The 16663-nt window shown below is 40.6% G+C and overlaps 1 protein-coding gene across 7 annotated transcripts in view; it reads left to right on the top strand.

The window, feature by feature from the left end:
- The window catches only part of celsr1a (cadherin EGF LAG seven-pass G-type receptor 1a), a 100473-nt gene that overhangs the window by 48614 nt on the left and 35196 nt on the right, over positions 1-16663 (top strand). For 6 of the 7 annotated variants that reach the window (XM_038738502.1, XM_038738501.1, XM_038738506.1 and 3 more), the window contains exons 7-10: positions 3855-3935; positions 13221-13378; positions 15345-15508; positions 15814-15939. In XM_038738502.1, coding sequence (XP_038594430.1) covers positions 3855-3935; positions 13221-13378; positions 15345-15508; positions 15814-15939 — 529 coding nt within the window. The remainder of the gene's footprint in view (positions 1-3854; positions 3936-13220; positions 13379-15344; positions 15509-15813; positions 15940-16663) is intronic. The other variant, XM_038738508.1, reaches the window with a different exon arrangement.

Here is a 16663-nt window from a genome sequence, read left to right on the forward strand (position 1 = left end):
GTTGAATTAGCCCGAGGTTGACTGTGTTGAATGATCAGAAGTTGGATTGACTGATGGTAATATAATCCAGTATCAGTTGCTGGAGGGATTAGTGGAAATGTATATGGCAGAAAGCAGTAATGTTCTCACAATAGATTAGACGTGTTGACATGTGAATGTATGGACGTGAATTACGGCACACATATGTCCGCGGCACTCACTTTTAGATTCACACACACACACACACATTTGTCTGTGGGTAGCATTGCTTGCATAGCCCAGAAAGACTAGAGAGAAGATCAGTGCTCAAACTGCGATGTAATCCAGATTCATGTCATGCAAACCTGCACACACTCACACACATACATAATGTTCTCTCTGTGTCCGTATGTTAAAATTCTGGGGGCTTTTGAGGGATTTTCATAAACGATGAGATTTGGACAAGATGGCTTCTGGTGATTTTGTTGTTTATGAGATCAATAGCCAGTTGCACCAGCTAATTTCAAACATAGCCTAGCTGTAAAATAAGTGTCTACTAAGTGGACATTTATGTATGTCTAAATTAAATCAAATTTGCATATCACAAAAATACCACTTACAAAATATTATTCCAGTAATCCCTAAATAACCAAATAGTGTCACTTAGGTTAGCATAATCTAAAATTTATCATTTTAAACTTCATGAATGCTACTAGCTCTGAAACATATATTGCTATGAATGCTTATCTAAGTATAACAAAATAATAATATATTGTTGAGCCCTCTAAAACTGTTGTTTTTGGCAGTTATGTTTCAACTTGTGATGCTTCTGACTTTCTGTTCAGTTATTTTTTGTGAACAGCACTACAGGTTTTTACAGGCCAACTGATTTAGACATTAGTTAAGTTTAAGACATTTTTTAATGGTGTAACCCGTAAATCACTAGTTTGAAACTTGCTAGAAGTTAGTAAGAACTTAGGAAGGACTCTGCACATAAACCTAGTAATACTATAGATTCATGAATAGCTGGCGCAACCCAATCCAGTGTTGTTCTTCCCGCATGAGCCCCAGTTGGTTTTTAACGGTCCTAGCAGCACAATACACACATGCACGCACAGACTGTGATTTATTGGGTCAGATGATGAGGCGGTTGAAGCTGTCCAGGACTGTACAGGAGCCCCCTTTTTAAAGCCGCTGCTGCTCTCTTCAAAAGATCCAGGGTGCCTCTGCTCAAAAACAGAGGTCAGAGGTCGGGGGGAGGGTTGGCATGACAACAGACACGGACTTGCCATTGTTGCAACGATCTGGGTCGATTGGAAAGCATGTGTTTGCATCTATGGGGGGCAAAGACAAATAAAAAGCTACCGTGTGTGTGTGTTTGAATGTGTGCGTGTTTGAATGTGTGCATATGTCCGTACTGCTATTAGAGATGTTACACAATAGAAGTGGAAGGATAAAGGCATTTTTGAAATTCCATGGTGCAGCGTCTCAAGGACAGTTGCCTGTGTCAGCCAGACAGATCTAAACAGGAAACACATTCACACATACACATGCAGAGATAAAGCGCGTGGATGGTTCTTGGAGCAGGAGGAGGTTTTGTCTTGGGAAATGATGTCTCTTGTTGCAGGAAATGATGTCATTTAGCTGGATACTGGGCAGGATGTCAGTTGTTTCATCACTATATCCTGCCAGGCCACCTGTATGGATTGCATCAAGATTGAATAGATGCCCAACAGACAAGGAATACTTGATTATTATTTAAATTTCTGTAATCTGTAATCACACCATAACTGTTACAATTCAAAAAAGTATTATTTAACAATACAGGTTTTGCCTTGAAAGAAACCTTACAAATTAAGTTGAAAGTTTAATCTTGACCTTGTAAATATTAGATTGACAGAAAAATCTTAACTCAAGGTATACATACAAGCTTTTAAAGTAGCTTTCTACTATAAACTCCCTCAGAGGATAAAGATCTTCAGGTGCATTTGAAAGCTGTGGAAAAAGCTAAAATAAATTATCCCTGAGTCAGTTTGATTTCACTTTAGAACCATGAAAGCAATAAACAAGAAGGAATTTGCAGGAATCTTAATTATATCTGTATTCATGTTTCATCAGCCAAGTATGGAAAAATGCTTATGAGTGAAACACCAATTAACTGTAAACCACAGCTAGGAATAAACTATAATTAAGTTCCATGTGATCCATCGACATGGTGCCAAATTCAGTGAAGCAGAGCATGACTGCAGATGTGACATGCCTGTGCGTTTGCAGTATTTTTTTACTGGCTGCTTTACGCTGCTCGCAGGCTTGATGTTAGACATGTTAATAGTGTTTCACTGGCTAATATGGGCTAGGATATTTACAGCAAGGGTGTGCAGACGACATTCCCAGACAGGCTTATCTGGCTCTTATCACCAGCGAGTACCAAAAGTTCACTCTTTCTGCTTCTGCTGTTCCTCCCTCGCTCTCACTCTGGTGCTGCTTACATGGCAGAACTTTAATCTTCAGAACATAAGTGCAAATTACTTCACAGCATAGCTTGAAGTACTTTTTAAATATGCCGTGTGTATTTTTGCATTCCACCTCTGCAGAGCTTCAAAATTATCCAAGATCCAATTACTCTGAACAGTTATCTCAATCTGTGCTATAAAATAAATAGCTGCTACCCTCTTTGTATTTTGTCTCTGTCTCTTTGTTGATGCTTCAGGGTTTATTGGGCTTCTAGGACAAACTGATATGCAATCAAACACACACTCCAAGGCTTCTATAAATGCATGCAGTGAATATTTGCTCTTAAAATAAATACTCTGCTTGTAATATTTAGTTTTGGATTTATCATCCATCTACATCACACACTTCATCAGCTTTGCATAGGGATGAACAGTGTGCCTACATGTCTGTTATAATGAGTTTTGACACAGACACGATCGTAGGTTTGTGTATTTTCTCTGCTAAGTGCTTCTCGGCTAAGGTTAAGTAGTTATTTTTTGAGGTGAAGCCCCAAACTCTGCATTCCCCGGCAGGGTGTGTTTTTAAAGGAAGAGGCCATGTTATTCTTTGTTCTTCTTGACGCAGGTTTCCCCAAACCTCAAACCGTTAAGGTTATCATCACACATAAACACACACACTGCATTTTAAACACCAGGAACTGCCATTTTACTAACTGTAATCCATCATCCAGTATCTGTGACTTAAAAAAAAATAGATACAGTGCCTACTTTTGATCTCTGATTGTCATAATTATAACAAAGTAATCTAGTACTGCAGCATGTGAACATGCGTTTTGTGTCAGTGTGGTGTGACAACGTGTTGACATGAGGAAGCAGGTTTTGGGCTTTCACATGCTTGGACCACAAGGAATATTCCCTGTCCTTTTCCTGCTGTAAATTTCACCTGCCCTTGGCATAACAAAGTATTTTCACAGTGTGGTATAAATCTGCCAGAGACATCTTCGTCAGAAGTGCATGAGTTGTAGCCTATTGTGTGAGGTGGTGGGAGAGATGTTTTTGAAGTGGGCTGTGTGGGAGGAAGTGCGTTTTACTTTGGATGTCGTTAATTGTTTGCAGATTTGCTGGTAGCAAACCCAAAACCACAAACACTTCAGCGTGCATGCCTCTGTACGCACACATACGCTACATTGTAAATGTATACATTTCACATGCTTTTTTAAGGGAAATGAATAAAAAATTTTCTGCACACGCAAATAAAGTAAAACTCAACCCCCCCCCCCCCCCCCCCCCCCCCCCCCCCCCTCCCCAACTGGTGCGATGAGACTTTCACATGACAGTAGAAATAAACACAAACATCCAACACACACTTGGTTGTGGGCTGCAGGTCTAACGCGGTGTGTGTGTGTGTGTGTGTGTCTCTCTCTCACGGTGTCTCTCTCCCAGGAAGGGGGGAGTCTGATGGACTCCAGTGGGGCTCTGCGGCTCCCGCTCTATACTGCCTGGCTGGAGCTCAATCAGAAGGAGGTAACCTCTGACCTCTAGCCTAGTCCCCACTGGTGCTTCCCCCACCGGGGTCTCATTCTCTGCTTCTAGTACAGACTGGACTAACTCTACTGAGCATGCTTACCTCACATATACAGAGGTAACATTGCCTCTCACGCTAGGGTGTGAGCTCTAGTTTAGCCTGGCCCTGGTCTGGTCTGGACTATAAAAGAGGCTCTTATACATTTTGGTGTGGTACTTCTGCTTTTGGTTTGGCTGTAGAATGTTTGTGGACCTCGTAGTTGGTAGTTCCAATGTGACTTGGCTTTCTTCTGTTTCTCCTACTTTTTTGATCGGCTTCTCACCACAAACGGAACAGGGACCCATTAACCAGAACATTGCTCCTACTGATTGAGAACTCGACTCCTTTTATTCAATGTACAAAACAATCTTTTTCTGCCTGCATGTTCAGGTGCTTTTACAATCTTCTTTTAAAACAACATTAAGCACAGATGGAATGAAATGAATTAAATTAACAGAACAAGTTATTTTAAGTTCAAGGAGCTTGAGTATTTCTTTAAGCAGATCTGTGTATATGGAGTGCAGATAAAGAGTATCAAATTCAGGTGCTTTTTATTTTGGGATGACTTTTCCGCAGTCCACATGTTAATAATGTTAGTGTAATTAGTGCTTTTTACTTACATCAACATATCCCAGTGTGAGTTGTGCAAAATTGTCTTGATGTTACTCTAGAGGAGTCAGAGGTCAGGGCCTGTATTTGTGAAGCAGGTAGCGACAGTTACGGGACATATATCCAGCCTTGTTCTGTCCAGTTGCAGAACATCTCTCTCTCTTATTGAGGACTTGCTTCCTTGCATTTCTGCTGCATCTTTCTGACTCCTATTCAACAGTTTTGCATGTGCACATACATTTTCTTCATCTGACTCAGTGGCCTTCTCTACAGCTCTCATAACTACAAGTGAACCAGTGGTATATAAACAGGAATGACACAGTAACAGCTGTCTGTCAATTCTCACTTCCTCCATTGAGGTTCGCTCAGGTGAAATAAACATGTCTGAGCATTGGCAGGCAGGCAGACAGGTAGGTAGGTAGACTCCCAGGGAGATTGTGTTTTCCTTGGCATCAGAGCGGCGGGCTGAAACAGCAATTCTGTCAGGGAGGATTAACAACACTCAGAAATCAAAGATGGCTCTCCTAATGAGCAAGATAGCAAATGTCTCTGGGCTCATACGCTTCTGTTAAGACTAACATAGTTTAAAGGATTAAATTTTAGATTGTATCCTTAATCTACTCTTGTTTTACACTAAGATCCTGAGTGGTCATTATTAGCTGGTATTAATTGGAGAATTAAACTAAATAATAGTTAAATATCTTTTCAGTGGAACAGATTTCAGGTCCCAATTTCAGGCTTCAGCACATGTTGTAGCAACCTTCTACAAATTGTGTGTGTGGCAGGGTTAAAATGATCCTTAAAACGCTTTAGTCTGATAAAGTAAAGTAACGTTAATGAATCATCACATAATTTGGGCTTCCATAATTGATTATTGAATACAGAAATTGTTTGTAATTTTTTTTCTGAGAATTGTCAAATTATGATATGAAAAAAATTATGTTTCTTACTGTGGGATGCACCCCCTTGCTTATTCACGGAAACACTAATGCAAGCATCAGATATGTTCAGCCTGGAAGATCAGCTCGGGGTCCTACATTTGCAGATAATGTAACACATTACATTGTCTAGTAGATGGACAGAACTGCCAGGCCGAGCATATCTGGTACCTACACCAGGACCCTCTGCCTTTATAAATGGCTTACACAAAGTTTTTTTCGTCATTCAGCTACCGCTTCTCGGTTTAGAAGCCAAGATACTCAAGGACACTCTTGAGCGATTCTCTTCCTACGGCATACCTCAACACTAACTAGCTAAACTGTCCTCAAATTGTGGGGCAAATTGTTGGTTTCCTAAAAATATTGTATCTTCTCTACTTGCTAGCATGTTGGTTTAGCTACACCTAGCAAGCTAAGAGCACCTAGCGCCCAGCAATGAAGGTGGCAGTTCCAGTCTAATGACAGTTTAGCTAGTTAGCCTCCAGAGGCAGGAAGATAATAACTTGGCTTCTAAAGCAAGAAGGGGTGATTGATGCCATATATAAAGATGGAGGGTCCAGATGCAGATGTTATGACTGCTAGCACATCAGTTGAACCTTTATGCAGACGTTTATGAGTGTTTGCCTAGCAAGTTACTAGTCAGTAGGAACAGCAGATGTGTACAGTATTGTGTTATTAAGGAACAAAGATAAAGCTGATAAATCTGTCACTCTGCCCTCATACATGACTGCTTAACTGACTTCATCTCTCTCTCTTCTGTTCACTTTAACTCATTTTTACATTCCTTCCTCGCACTCCTGTGATGTAAGGGAGTGTGTGTGTCACTGAAAGGAGGGAATTTCACACACCTCACCTAGCATGACCTAAACCTCTTATTAACATTGAGAGAGGCAGACCGACAGTGGAATTTGGAGGAGGGGGTTCTGAGAAAGTGTAGATGTGAAGTTGAGAGAGAGGAACATGCGTATAGTTTATAACCACTCTAAACTCCTGGAACTAATGTGTCTTCCTCCAACTCTTCTTCCATCTCTCTGTCTCCTCATCTTTCTCTCTTATCTTTTTCCACTTATGTATACCTCTTATCTCTTATATGATCCTATCAAGGTCATTTTATTTGTGCCACTGCTTTTACTGCTAAACATTAGCATCACTCCAGGTGATCCTTAATTGCTTTATGCTGTTCTCTCTACAAGGCTGTTTAGATAATGGTTAAATAGTTAGTGTATCGTACAACAGCTGTCAGATTTAGATTAGATTTTTATAGATTTTGTAGGAATTATTAGGAATTTCTTCCAGGAATATTTTACAGTAACAGAAAGGAATTTGATTATTTGACTGTCAGAGCCATAATTCATATTAACTTTTAAAAGCTGCCTATTATTTGCTTGCTACATTTAAGGTAGTTCAGTATTTTGGGAAAGACGCTCATTCTTGTTCTTATTATTAGATAAGAAAATTGAAGCCACTCTGATATTTGTGCGCTAAATATGAAGCTAGAGCCATGCGGGAGTTGGCTTAGCTTGGCATAAGAACTGGAAGTAACACCACAACATTTTTACACTTCAACTTTTGTATGAATTAAACAAAATATAACATTGATTAGTGATCTTTAGGGGTGATGGTTGGCAGATTTTATTACCTTAGGAGAGAGCCACACTAGAGTTTTTCCCCTGCTTATCTAAGGTAACTGTCCACTGCAGCTGCATATTTAACTGACAGACATTTATTTTTGACAAGTAAGTGTATTTTCAAAGTTTTACTTTAAGGATAGACTTTCATTACTCTAGAATTTTGTTTGGAAACGAGAACGATTTTTTTCCATCATCTTTGCATATTCTTTGATAATGACACGTCTGTACAATTGTATTGCATGATAGCAGTGTTAAATATACAAACTTTTAAGTTAGTGAGTCATGATAAATCATGCAGAATAAGTAAGAGACAAAACCTGTCTGTAAAGTATGCTTTTTAACAAGTGGTTGAAAAAACATAAATTAGAAGGTAATCCCCATTGATGTCACTATAAAGGCAGGTGGCTATGTTTGTCAAGTTGTAAAAGGAATTTTCTCAAGCCTTCCAAATAGGATACAGTTACATTTACCTCAGTTTTTATGTCATACACACATTTATTTTGCTGCTTGAAAGCTAATAGCCAACAATGGCCGCTGTCCCTCTGTTACACTGATGGATAGAGGTGTGATGAGACGATGAAGACAGCAGTAACATATAGGCTTGAACACGGGACATCGCAGCCTTTTGTAAAGCCTTGGGGAACTGTGTGTGTGTGTGTGTTGTGTGTGTGTGTGTGTGTGTGTGTTTGAATAATTCATACTTCTTGGTTTACATAGCCAGAGGCCAGGTGAGGTAATGTGGACATGACAGAGTCTGTTGCTGCCAGAGGGAAGGTGGGACACACTAGCCTGTGCATGACACGACCGTAAACAGGGCCAACTTTACATACACACACAAACACTGATATTGATTTTGGTCCAATTCCTAACTTTATCTTGGCTCCAATTTAGGTTGCAGCACTAAAACAGTTCCTTGATGGCTATTTTATGATCTCTTTTCTTGTGGTTACCTCAGTTTAACTCAGCAAAGAAACACAGCGTGCACAAACACCTTAAAGCATCAGGTGATCACATTTAAAATACCCAGCCAGTGCAACCAGGAGTCGGCGAAACAATTGCATTTCCTCTGGCGAGTCCAAATAAAACACAACTGTGTGTGTGCCCTTTTTCCTTTATTATCGAAGTGAACTGTTTGGCCATCTGCAACTCCGCCAGCCGCTTCCTGCCTCTCACACACGCACACGAAAGCTTGCCATTTGCTCACTCAGCGCACACGCTTAAACACATTCTGCAGACATCCTTCCCATAGTCCTCAAACACACGAACAAACACATAATCACCGCCGAGGATTCCCTCTATCCCACCCACGACACACACACACACACACACACACACACATTTGATGTTGATCATTTTGACAGCGTTTAAGGTCTTTTCTGGCTAAGCTGTCGAACTGCATGTAACTCAATCTGTGCAGCAAGGCTCTTTATCCTGGCCGCAGGGCTGGTTGAGTTGTCATGTCAGCTTTGACAGACGGCCCGATGGTAGTAGAGTTGTCAATGTGTGTGTTAGTGAGAGGAAGGGGGTGTTTGTGCGCCTGGGTGGGTCTTTGTCCTGTGTCTGCGTGTAGACGGGGTGTCGCTGTGGAGCGAAAGTTGTGTTTTGGTGTATGTTGAAGTTTTGGTGTGTGTGTGGGCACGCTCCTCAGTCCACTCGTGTACACTGCCCTCCTCGTCTTTGTCGCTAGCTGTGGGGATCAAGTGCGTTCCCATGGCTGCAGCAAGCCTATCGCCCCTGGAGACGACACTGAAGAGAGAGGGAATCTTCAGCAGCCCCGAGTCAGGGGGAGGGTAAATAAGAGACTCTCATGGGACCCCCTCAAAGTGAGGGCCAAGTGCCCTTTAAAACCTGTGGGGGGGGGTCACAAAGAAGCCTGAAACCATATATAGTTATATTGGCCATGGTTACACAGCTTATAAACACATTCAGCTAACTGAACACCAATGTTCAATTTAGGACAAGATGTAAGAGATAAAGTAGGTTAAAGTAAAGCTTGAGTGTAGCTTGAAGCAACAGAGGCTTAGATATCCTGACTTTTAGTTCTTAGTATGGATTAAATTCCAAAAACTCTGCATCTTATGCTTCCTATAAATCAGCCAATTGCACAATTTAGTTCTGTCGGCATGTTAAATGCCAACGTCTTTAAAACAAATGTGTCCTTCTAGTACTCTTAGTCACTTCAAGTGTAAAAACTGTTGAGTACCCCTTTAAGAGAGGCTTAGTAAATGTTTTGTCTAACATTGGTTCCATTATCACGCTTCAGGTTTTGATATTGAATCAAAGGGTGTGTAATTGACAGTATGCACTGATGATCAAAGCGCGTGTGATTGACAGGTTGTATTGCCGTGATTCATCCATGCACTAAGTGTTTGTGAATGTGTGTATAAAAGTGGCGTGGGAAGTGTGAGTATGAGCCCGAAGGAGTTACTTACTAACAGCTGCAGTAATGCCCCTATACCCCCTACTACACACAGTACACAGATACCCTAAATACATCATTTAGCACTTACATAGCGTGTACATGTGTATATGAATTATCAACACGTATAACAGCTGCACCGCTTGAGATTTTTTGGGCTGTAGGTCCATTATGTACGCCATCTGGGTGTCTCTCTGCCGTGTTTTGCTTCCTGTCTTTATCTCAGCCCGTCCTCGCTTGACTGAACTCAAAAGAGATGATAAGATTGTAATCCACCTAACTACAGATTCCTCTGTTAGAAGAGTCACCGACTGAGTGATTTTCTCTGTCAGACAAATTACCTTTTGTTGCCCTTGAAAAGCTTACATTCAGTTATCACACTTTCCCTCTCGTTTTCATTTCCCCACTGGTTTTGAAATGTAATTTGAGTCATTGTTTGACTCAACCCACATTTGTGAAAAAAATACATTTATTAATACCAATCTGGTGTCTCAGGCACAGACGTGAGATTTGTATCCATCTTTCCATCTGTGGAGACATTCCCATTCATTTATAGATTTTTAAGGGAATGTGTTTATTTTAAGAAGCTGTTTTAACAAACTACAAAACATACTGTCAAAGCATAATGACCAATCACTAGGATTTCTTTTTACTTCTGTTCTCTACTGTGATTTTGGGCATACAAAAGAGGACCGTGGCTATTATTTCCTACTCTTTTGCCCAATCTATTCTTCTTTTTCCACTGATGAGCGTCTTTGAACATTTTTGATTATTTGCATTAGGGTCTTCATTGTAGCTGCATGCTGCCAACCTTGTTTTTTTTCTCATACAGGTTCAGTCTGCAGGCTTTGCTGCTTTATGAACAGACCCAGATCTTTTTTTATTTCTCCTCTTGCGCACACCGGAGCAAGTCCCTCAATCCCTCACCTGTGTGAAGCTGACATAACAGATTCCCCCAAGCGCAGTGTTTCACCACAGGCTGCTGTCTTGTCAGTTCAAGAAGTTCAATCCAAGTTACATAACACACTAAATCACGGCGCTCAAAGAAGGCCTGTCATACTTTTCTAATTTAAATTATGCTACTTCACCCTACAGAGGGAGGCCCCGGGAGTTTACTGGTACGCGTTGGCTGCCTGGAAAGACATTAGATGTTAGGAGCTGAGGGTAACTAACACAAGTAAGCACCTGTAGATACTGTGCAGAGGAGGCGATTGACTGGTTGCCAATGACAGGGGTGTGGTTTCCTACTAGCATGATTGCTATACATATTCCACATACAAGCTGATTATAGACAGACACAAGCAAAACAGATATGGCTCCTGCGGCTCGCACTATCTGTTGTCACACTTCCACAGGAAAGGGATCAAATCCTCCCACAACTTGCCCACACACTCTCTTTCTCTCGCATGAATATCTGTGTGGCATGAGTTTGCTCGTGACACTGCATGCGCGTGAGTGAAAAATAAAACTCAAAATGAGATTAGAAGCAACAGAGAAAGAAAACAGCAGTGGAGTCAGAGGTGCACTGCTGTTCAGTTCAGCCTTCCTGTTCTTCTTTATGGAAGGTGTTTTTGGTGGAATCACTGGAAACAGGGCACGTTGAAGGGAGTGGCAGCGACAAACTCCCTGTGGGTTGTAAAATATGCCCGGACCGGAGCCCACCTGAGCCAAAATAGAAGACACTGCACCCCTCTGTTGCTCATTTTCTACCCGTCTGCCAGTTTCTCTTTTGTCTGTCTGTTTCAGTCTCTTATTTCTGGTCTGTTCACCTCCCTATTTTTGTCTTTCTCTCTTTCTTTTCTTTTTGTCGCCCTCTTTTTTTCCCCCTCTTCCTTTGTTTGCGGTCTCTGTGCCCCACCAGTATCTCATTACTCTAATCCTATTTATGAAGGAGACACACACATGCACACACGGTATTTCTATCCATGCATCTCTTTTTCTTTCAGCATCTCTTCCGTTTCTTTTATCAGTGTTTGTCTCTCATATTAAAAAAGACAAAATGACTGAAATGAACTAATGTGTTGAATTTATTCAAGAACAAAATTATTTTTGTCCTTCATTTTCATTGAGCTATATAGATGCGCCACCGTAGTGGTTTGAAAGACTCTCATGCTATCGCTCAAACTGTCAACCTCTAAACAGCCTCGTGTTAACACTGCGCTGTGATCAGATCTGGGATCTGTAGTCCCATGGTTGTGTGTTGATATAGTCACAATTTACGATTCTCTGAGGAGAGACAGCAGACAGACTCATCATTTTGATCTATTGTATGCCACTCATCGCAAGAAAATGTAATGTAAACACTACTAACACTCATTTTACTGTATATATGTTGGACAAACCATCTTTATTTGTCTAAAGAGAGTTTATTTTATGATGCCTTTACAACCTCCTGTGCTGTAATTCACTTTTATGGCACCAATGAAAAGAGGTGTTATTCAATTGGTGGAAGCATTTCTTTTTATTGAACTCCTCAAATTCCTTCTGCTTCCTGTTCCAAGTCCTCTATTGTTTAAGAAACACACCGTCGAACTTCGGTCTCAGGTTAGATATTACAAAAACTAAAGCGATTTGGTGGCCTGATTTTCTAAGCTGATCCACATTTTCTCAGATCAACATTTGTCGGCCACAGGCCTTGATTGAGGAATTAGCCTACTTTGTAATCATTAGGTGTGAGATAATGCACAATGGCCATTTGTCATCTTAAGCCAAGAGAGGCCTGTGTACTTCTACTCCAAGTCGGGTGAAGTCAGCTTGACGTTGTTTGTGTAGCGCTGATCTGCACTAAAGCTGCCGTCCCAGCCAAGTTTCTCACATTGAAAGAAATAAAATAAAAAATCGAGCATTAAATATTTTACTGCATCTAGTCAGTTGAGGCATATTACACTAAAAATACACTGTAAAAAATAATTTTGGCACTCAGGTAGGCAAAAGCAGACCGTAAATGTGATTCCTTGTTGTGTAGACCTGTGTTCTTTTATGTCAGATATACGCCCACAACCCTGTCAGATGAACTTAAGTCACTAAACTCATCATGTTACACATAAAACTAAATCTATTTCAACTTATAATGACATAAAAGTGGATGTAATAGTTGATGCTACAATATTGTTTTCATACAATTTAACTGTCAATATTGAAGTCGGTTTGTTTAACTTTGCATTTGTACTAATGCCATTTGTAGAAGCTGGACTTTTTAACCATCTAACCATTACTTTTAGTTAACTGTTTTAACCATCACCTATTCCTTTGTTTTATTCCAACCCTTTATCCATTAGCTAACTACTAATTACTGTTAGCTGTGCATTTTAACCATTTATCCATTACCTTTAGCCTTCTGATATCTATTTAATAAACTATTCATCCATTACATTAAGCTAACTTTTTCTCTTTGCTTTTCTGCTTCCCTGCTTATTGTTTGTCACTTAATCCCAAATTGTGGTGTTTCCATTTACAATTGATTGACATTGTTGTTTCAAAATATACACTTTAACTACTCTACAGTCACCACAAGTACCCCCTGGGGTGAATGTGGAATTGCTGGTGTAGAGAATCTTATATAAAGATTGTTGGATTCTTAGAGATTTACCTGTTACACTATAATTTGTAAAAGTTGATGAATAACTGAATCTTTATTTTATTTTTCAGCCGAATATTGGGCGCCTAGGCATCCCTCATGGACCCTCTGGAGAAAAGGTGGCCGTGGTCGCCGTAGATGACTGTGACATCTCCATGGCGATTCGCTTCGGGAAGCAGATCGGCAACTACTCCTGCGCTGCCCAAGGCACCCAGACCGGACAGAAGAAGTAAGCTGGAGTCTGTCTTTCTCTTTCACTCACCTTTTTCTTTCTCTTATTAGGTCTTTACACTCATTATCTCCAATTCATCCCACGCACACCTTGCACACAGACTAGTCAGACTAATAGGTAAATATGTTGTACCTTGGGGGCTACGTCAGATTGCCTTCATTATAACAGATTACCCAAGTCTCATTCTACCGTGCTCTTTTTGTCTCTTAATCTCTTTGCTCATCCTCGTGGCCTTTCTGCTGTGACAACCAAAAGCTCATCTCATCACAAGCTTTATCCGACTTACTGTGTGTTCTTACCACATGCTAATTAATTTTTATTTTTATAGCGTGAGAGTTTTTTGGGGGAGAGCTAGCATGCTGAGACACATTTAGTATGCAGAGGGTGGAGACAGAGAGAGAGAGAGGGAAAGCTTCAAAGAGGAGTTAATGAGGTTACATTCCTCCAGGAACTTGTTTCACAGGTCACAGACGCTGAGAGGCGTTTGGAGGATACTTTAACTGTGTCAAGATGGAATATACAAATATACATTACACTGGTGTGTGCAAACAAGCGAACCCCTGAAATTTTGCTGTGGAGAATGTCTTGACATGATCCAGAGTATGACTGTGCCACAAAGCAGGAACCAGTTTACTTTCAGTTTCACTTTATTGTAAGCTTCCTTTAACCATAACTAACAAGACTTCAATGCTGTTCATCGAATCGAACTATACCAAAAGTTACAATATTGGATGGTGGAAGAACTGTAGGTTTAGTTCAGTTATACCAGTGCAGTTTAGAGGGAGGGTTAACCTAAAATATATATATATATATATATATACAAACAGTCCCCTCCAAAAGTATTGGAACAGTAAGGCAAATTCCTTTGTTTTTGTTGTTCACTGAAGACATTTGGGTTTAAGATCAAAAGATGAATCTGAGACAACAGTTCAGAATTTCAGCTTTTATTTCCTGGTATTTACCTCTAGATGTGTTAAACAACTCAGGAGATTTCACCATTTGTATTAGACCACAGCATTCTTAGGTGAGCAAAAGTAAAGGAACAAATAATCTTAAAGTAAATAACATTAAATATTTGGTGGCATTATTGGGTTAAGGTCAGGTGACTGACTTGGCCAGTCTAAAACCTTCCACTTTCCCCCCTTGATGAAGTCCTTTGTTTTGTTGGCAGTGTGCTTTGGGTCATTGTCCTGCTGCATGATAAACTTCCTCCCGATTAGTTTCAATGCATTTCTCCGTAAATTGGCAGACAAAATGTTTCTGTACACTTCTGAATTCATTCTGCTGCTACCATCATCATTATTTTGAGGCAACACAGAAGAGTTTTTGTACAGCTACTGTTGTAGTGCGTTGCTCTAAAAGTGGTTCCAAGATGCATTTGATTTAAGCAGGGATTTCGCTCAAGGCTCTTTGATTAAGCTCCCGACCAAGCAACAAATGCACACAACTTATACATCCAGTGGTTTTGTGGGGGGTTTGTTGTGCAGCATTGCATTACATTAAATCTCTTAAAGCCATTTGCTGTTTGATGTTTGAGTGTTTTAGAGGCTCGGGATGTAAGCAGCTTCCTACATGACCTAGTATGTGGAACCTGATTTCGTCGTGATGATTGTAGCAGTTAGCCTTGTGACAGCTTAAAACCTTGGACACAGTAGCCATATTTCAGAAATGTCAGTCATGCGAAGGACTGATACCTCAGTCGTCCTTTCTGGTGTAAACTCGGGGCATCGACGGAGTGTCACTGATTTGTTTGTGACAGATTTAGATACAGTAGTAGTCCAGAAGTTCTTAATTATTATTTGCATTATTTATTTGAAAAATATGGATTTACTCATTGTGGAGCTGAATCAGTTTGTTTGTGTCTACACCTGATTTTATATTGTGGTTTAGGTTTACACACATTCAGTTACAAGGAAGTCAAAGTTTTTTGCTCTGATCTAGTCCCTGTCTGTGTCGTCTACAGGTCACTGGACTTGACAGGACCACTGTTGCTGGGCGGAGTTCCCAACCTACCTGAAGACTTCCCGGTCAGGAACAGAGACTTTGTGGGCTGCATGAGAAACCTCAGCATTGACAGCAAACCCATCGACATGGCCAGCTACATCGCTAACAACGGCACCGCAGCAGGTTAGACATGCTAAACCAAAGCCGTGCTCATTCGATAGAGACATTTCTTATTTCTAGGACTAACACTCTTGCTGATTGAAACTCTAAGGTAAAACAGTTATTGACTAACTTTGCAGGGGTTTTAAGGGCCTAATGGTCATGATGATATCAGTTTAAAGCTTAAAGAGAAAAGTATCGAAGAGGAAAAGTGTGATGATTCAGTTTTAGTAGTTAAATAGTCAAATAAAATTGTTTATTTTCTCTGTTTCTGCACCCCATAAACAGATAAATACATATATTAATCTTTTTATGTTTTTGATGTCAAGGTTGTCCAGCAAAGAAAAACTTTTGCACGAATGATGTGTGTCAGAACGGAGGAGTGTGCATCAGCAGGTGGAACACCTACAGCTGCGACTGCCCAACTGGTTACGGCGGCAAGAATTGTGAACAAGGTTAGAAATGTGTGCGTGAGAAACAGAGTGAGTTTATTTATATCCAGAGGAAGAGGACATTCATTTTCTAGGAATTAAAAAAGGAATTATCTCTCAAGATAGAGTCAAAACTTGTCTGTATTTAGGCGTGTGTGTTTGCATTACCATGTGCATTCATATGCAGGTGTGTCTCGGGCCGAATGTGCCTGTATCTACATGCGCCTCTGTGAGCTTCTCAGCGTGCACATACGTGTGTTTACCCACAGTAACACACAGTGACGTGTGTGTGTGTGTGTGTGTGTGTGTGTGTGTGTCTTGAGGACATCCAGGAAGTTGTGTGTGCTTCAGAGATCAAATGGGATAAGGAGCACCTCCCCTGACTCATTCTGACTCACGCAGCAGTCACAATGTAAAGTCACAGTGAAGCCTCTGCTCACTACTGTGCAGACACTAAACATGGCCTAAGGTCTGCCATTTTAGGGCAAACTGTGACTCACTTATCAAAACCCTGTATCAAAGAACAAAACAAAAACACACACACGCACACACACTGTATAGCTGTCCCTTTTGCGCTACCTCAGCAGACATGTGAGGCACAGATCAGGTTGCTCTAGTGCAAACCTGGGTGTAGTACTTATAGATAGATAGATAGGTAGGTAGATAGACAGGTGAGCTTATACATTTGTCAACACAAAAGCATCACAGTTTGCCAACACTGTTGTGATTTACACTCCATAACCCATCT

This window comes from Micropterus salmoides, unplaced genomic scaffold (genome assembly GCF_014851395.1).
Source record: "Micropterus salmoides isolate LMB-PRFRI ecotype aquatic unplaced genomic scaffold, ASM1485139v1 Ms_hic_scaffold_23, whole genome shotgun sequence".
NCBI classification, from domain to species: Eukaryota; Metazoa; Chordata; class Actinopteri; order Centrarchiformes; family Centrarchidae; genus Micropterus; species Micropterus salmoides.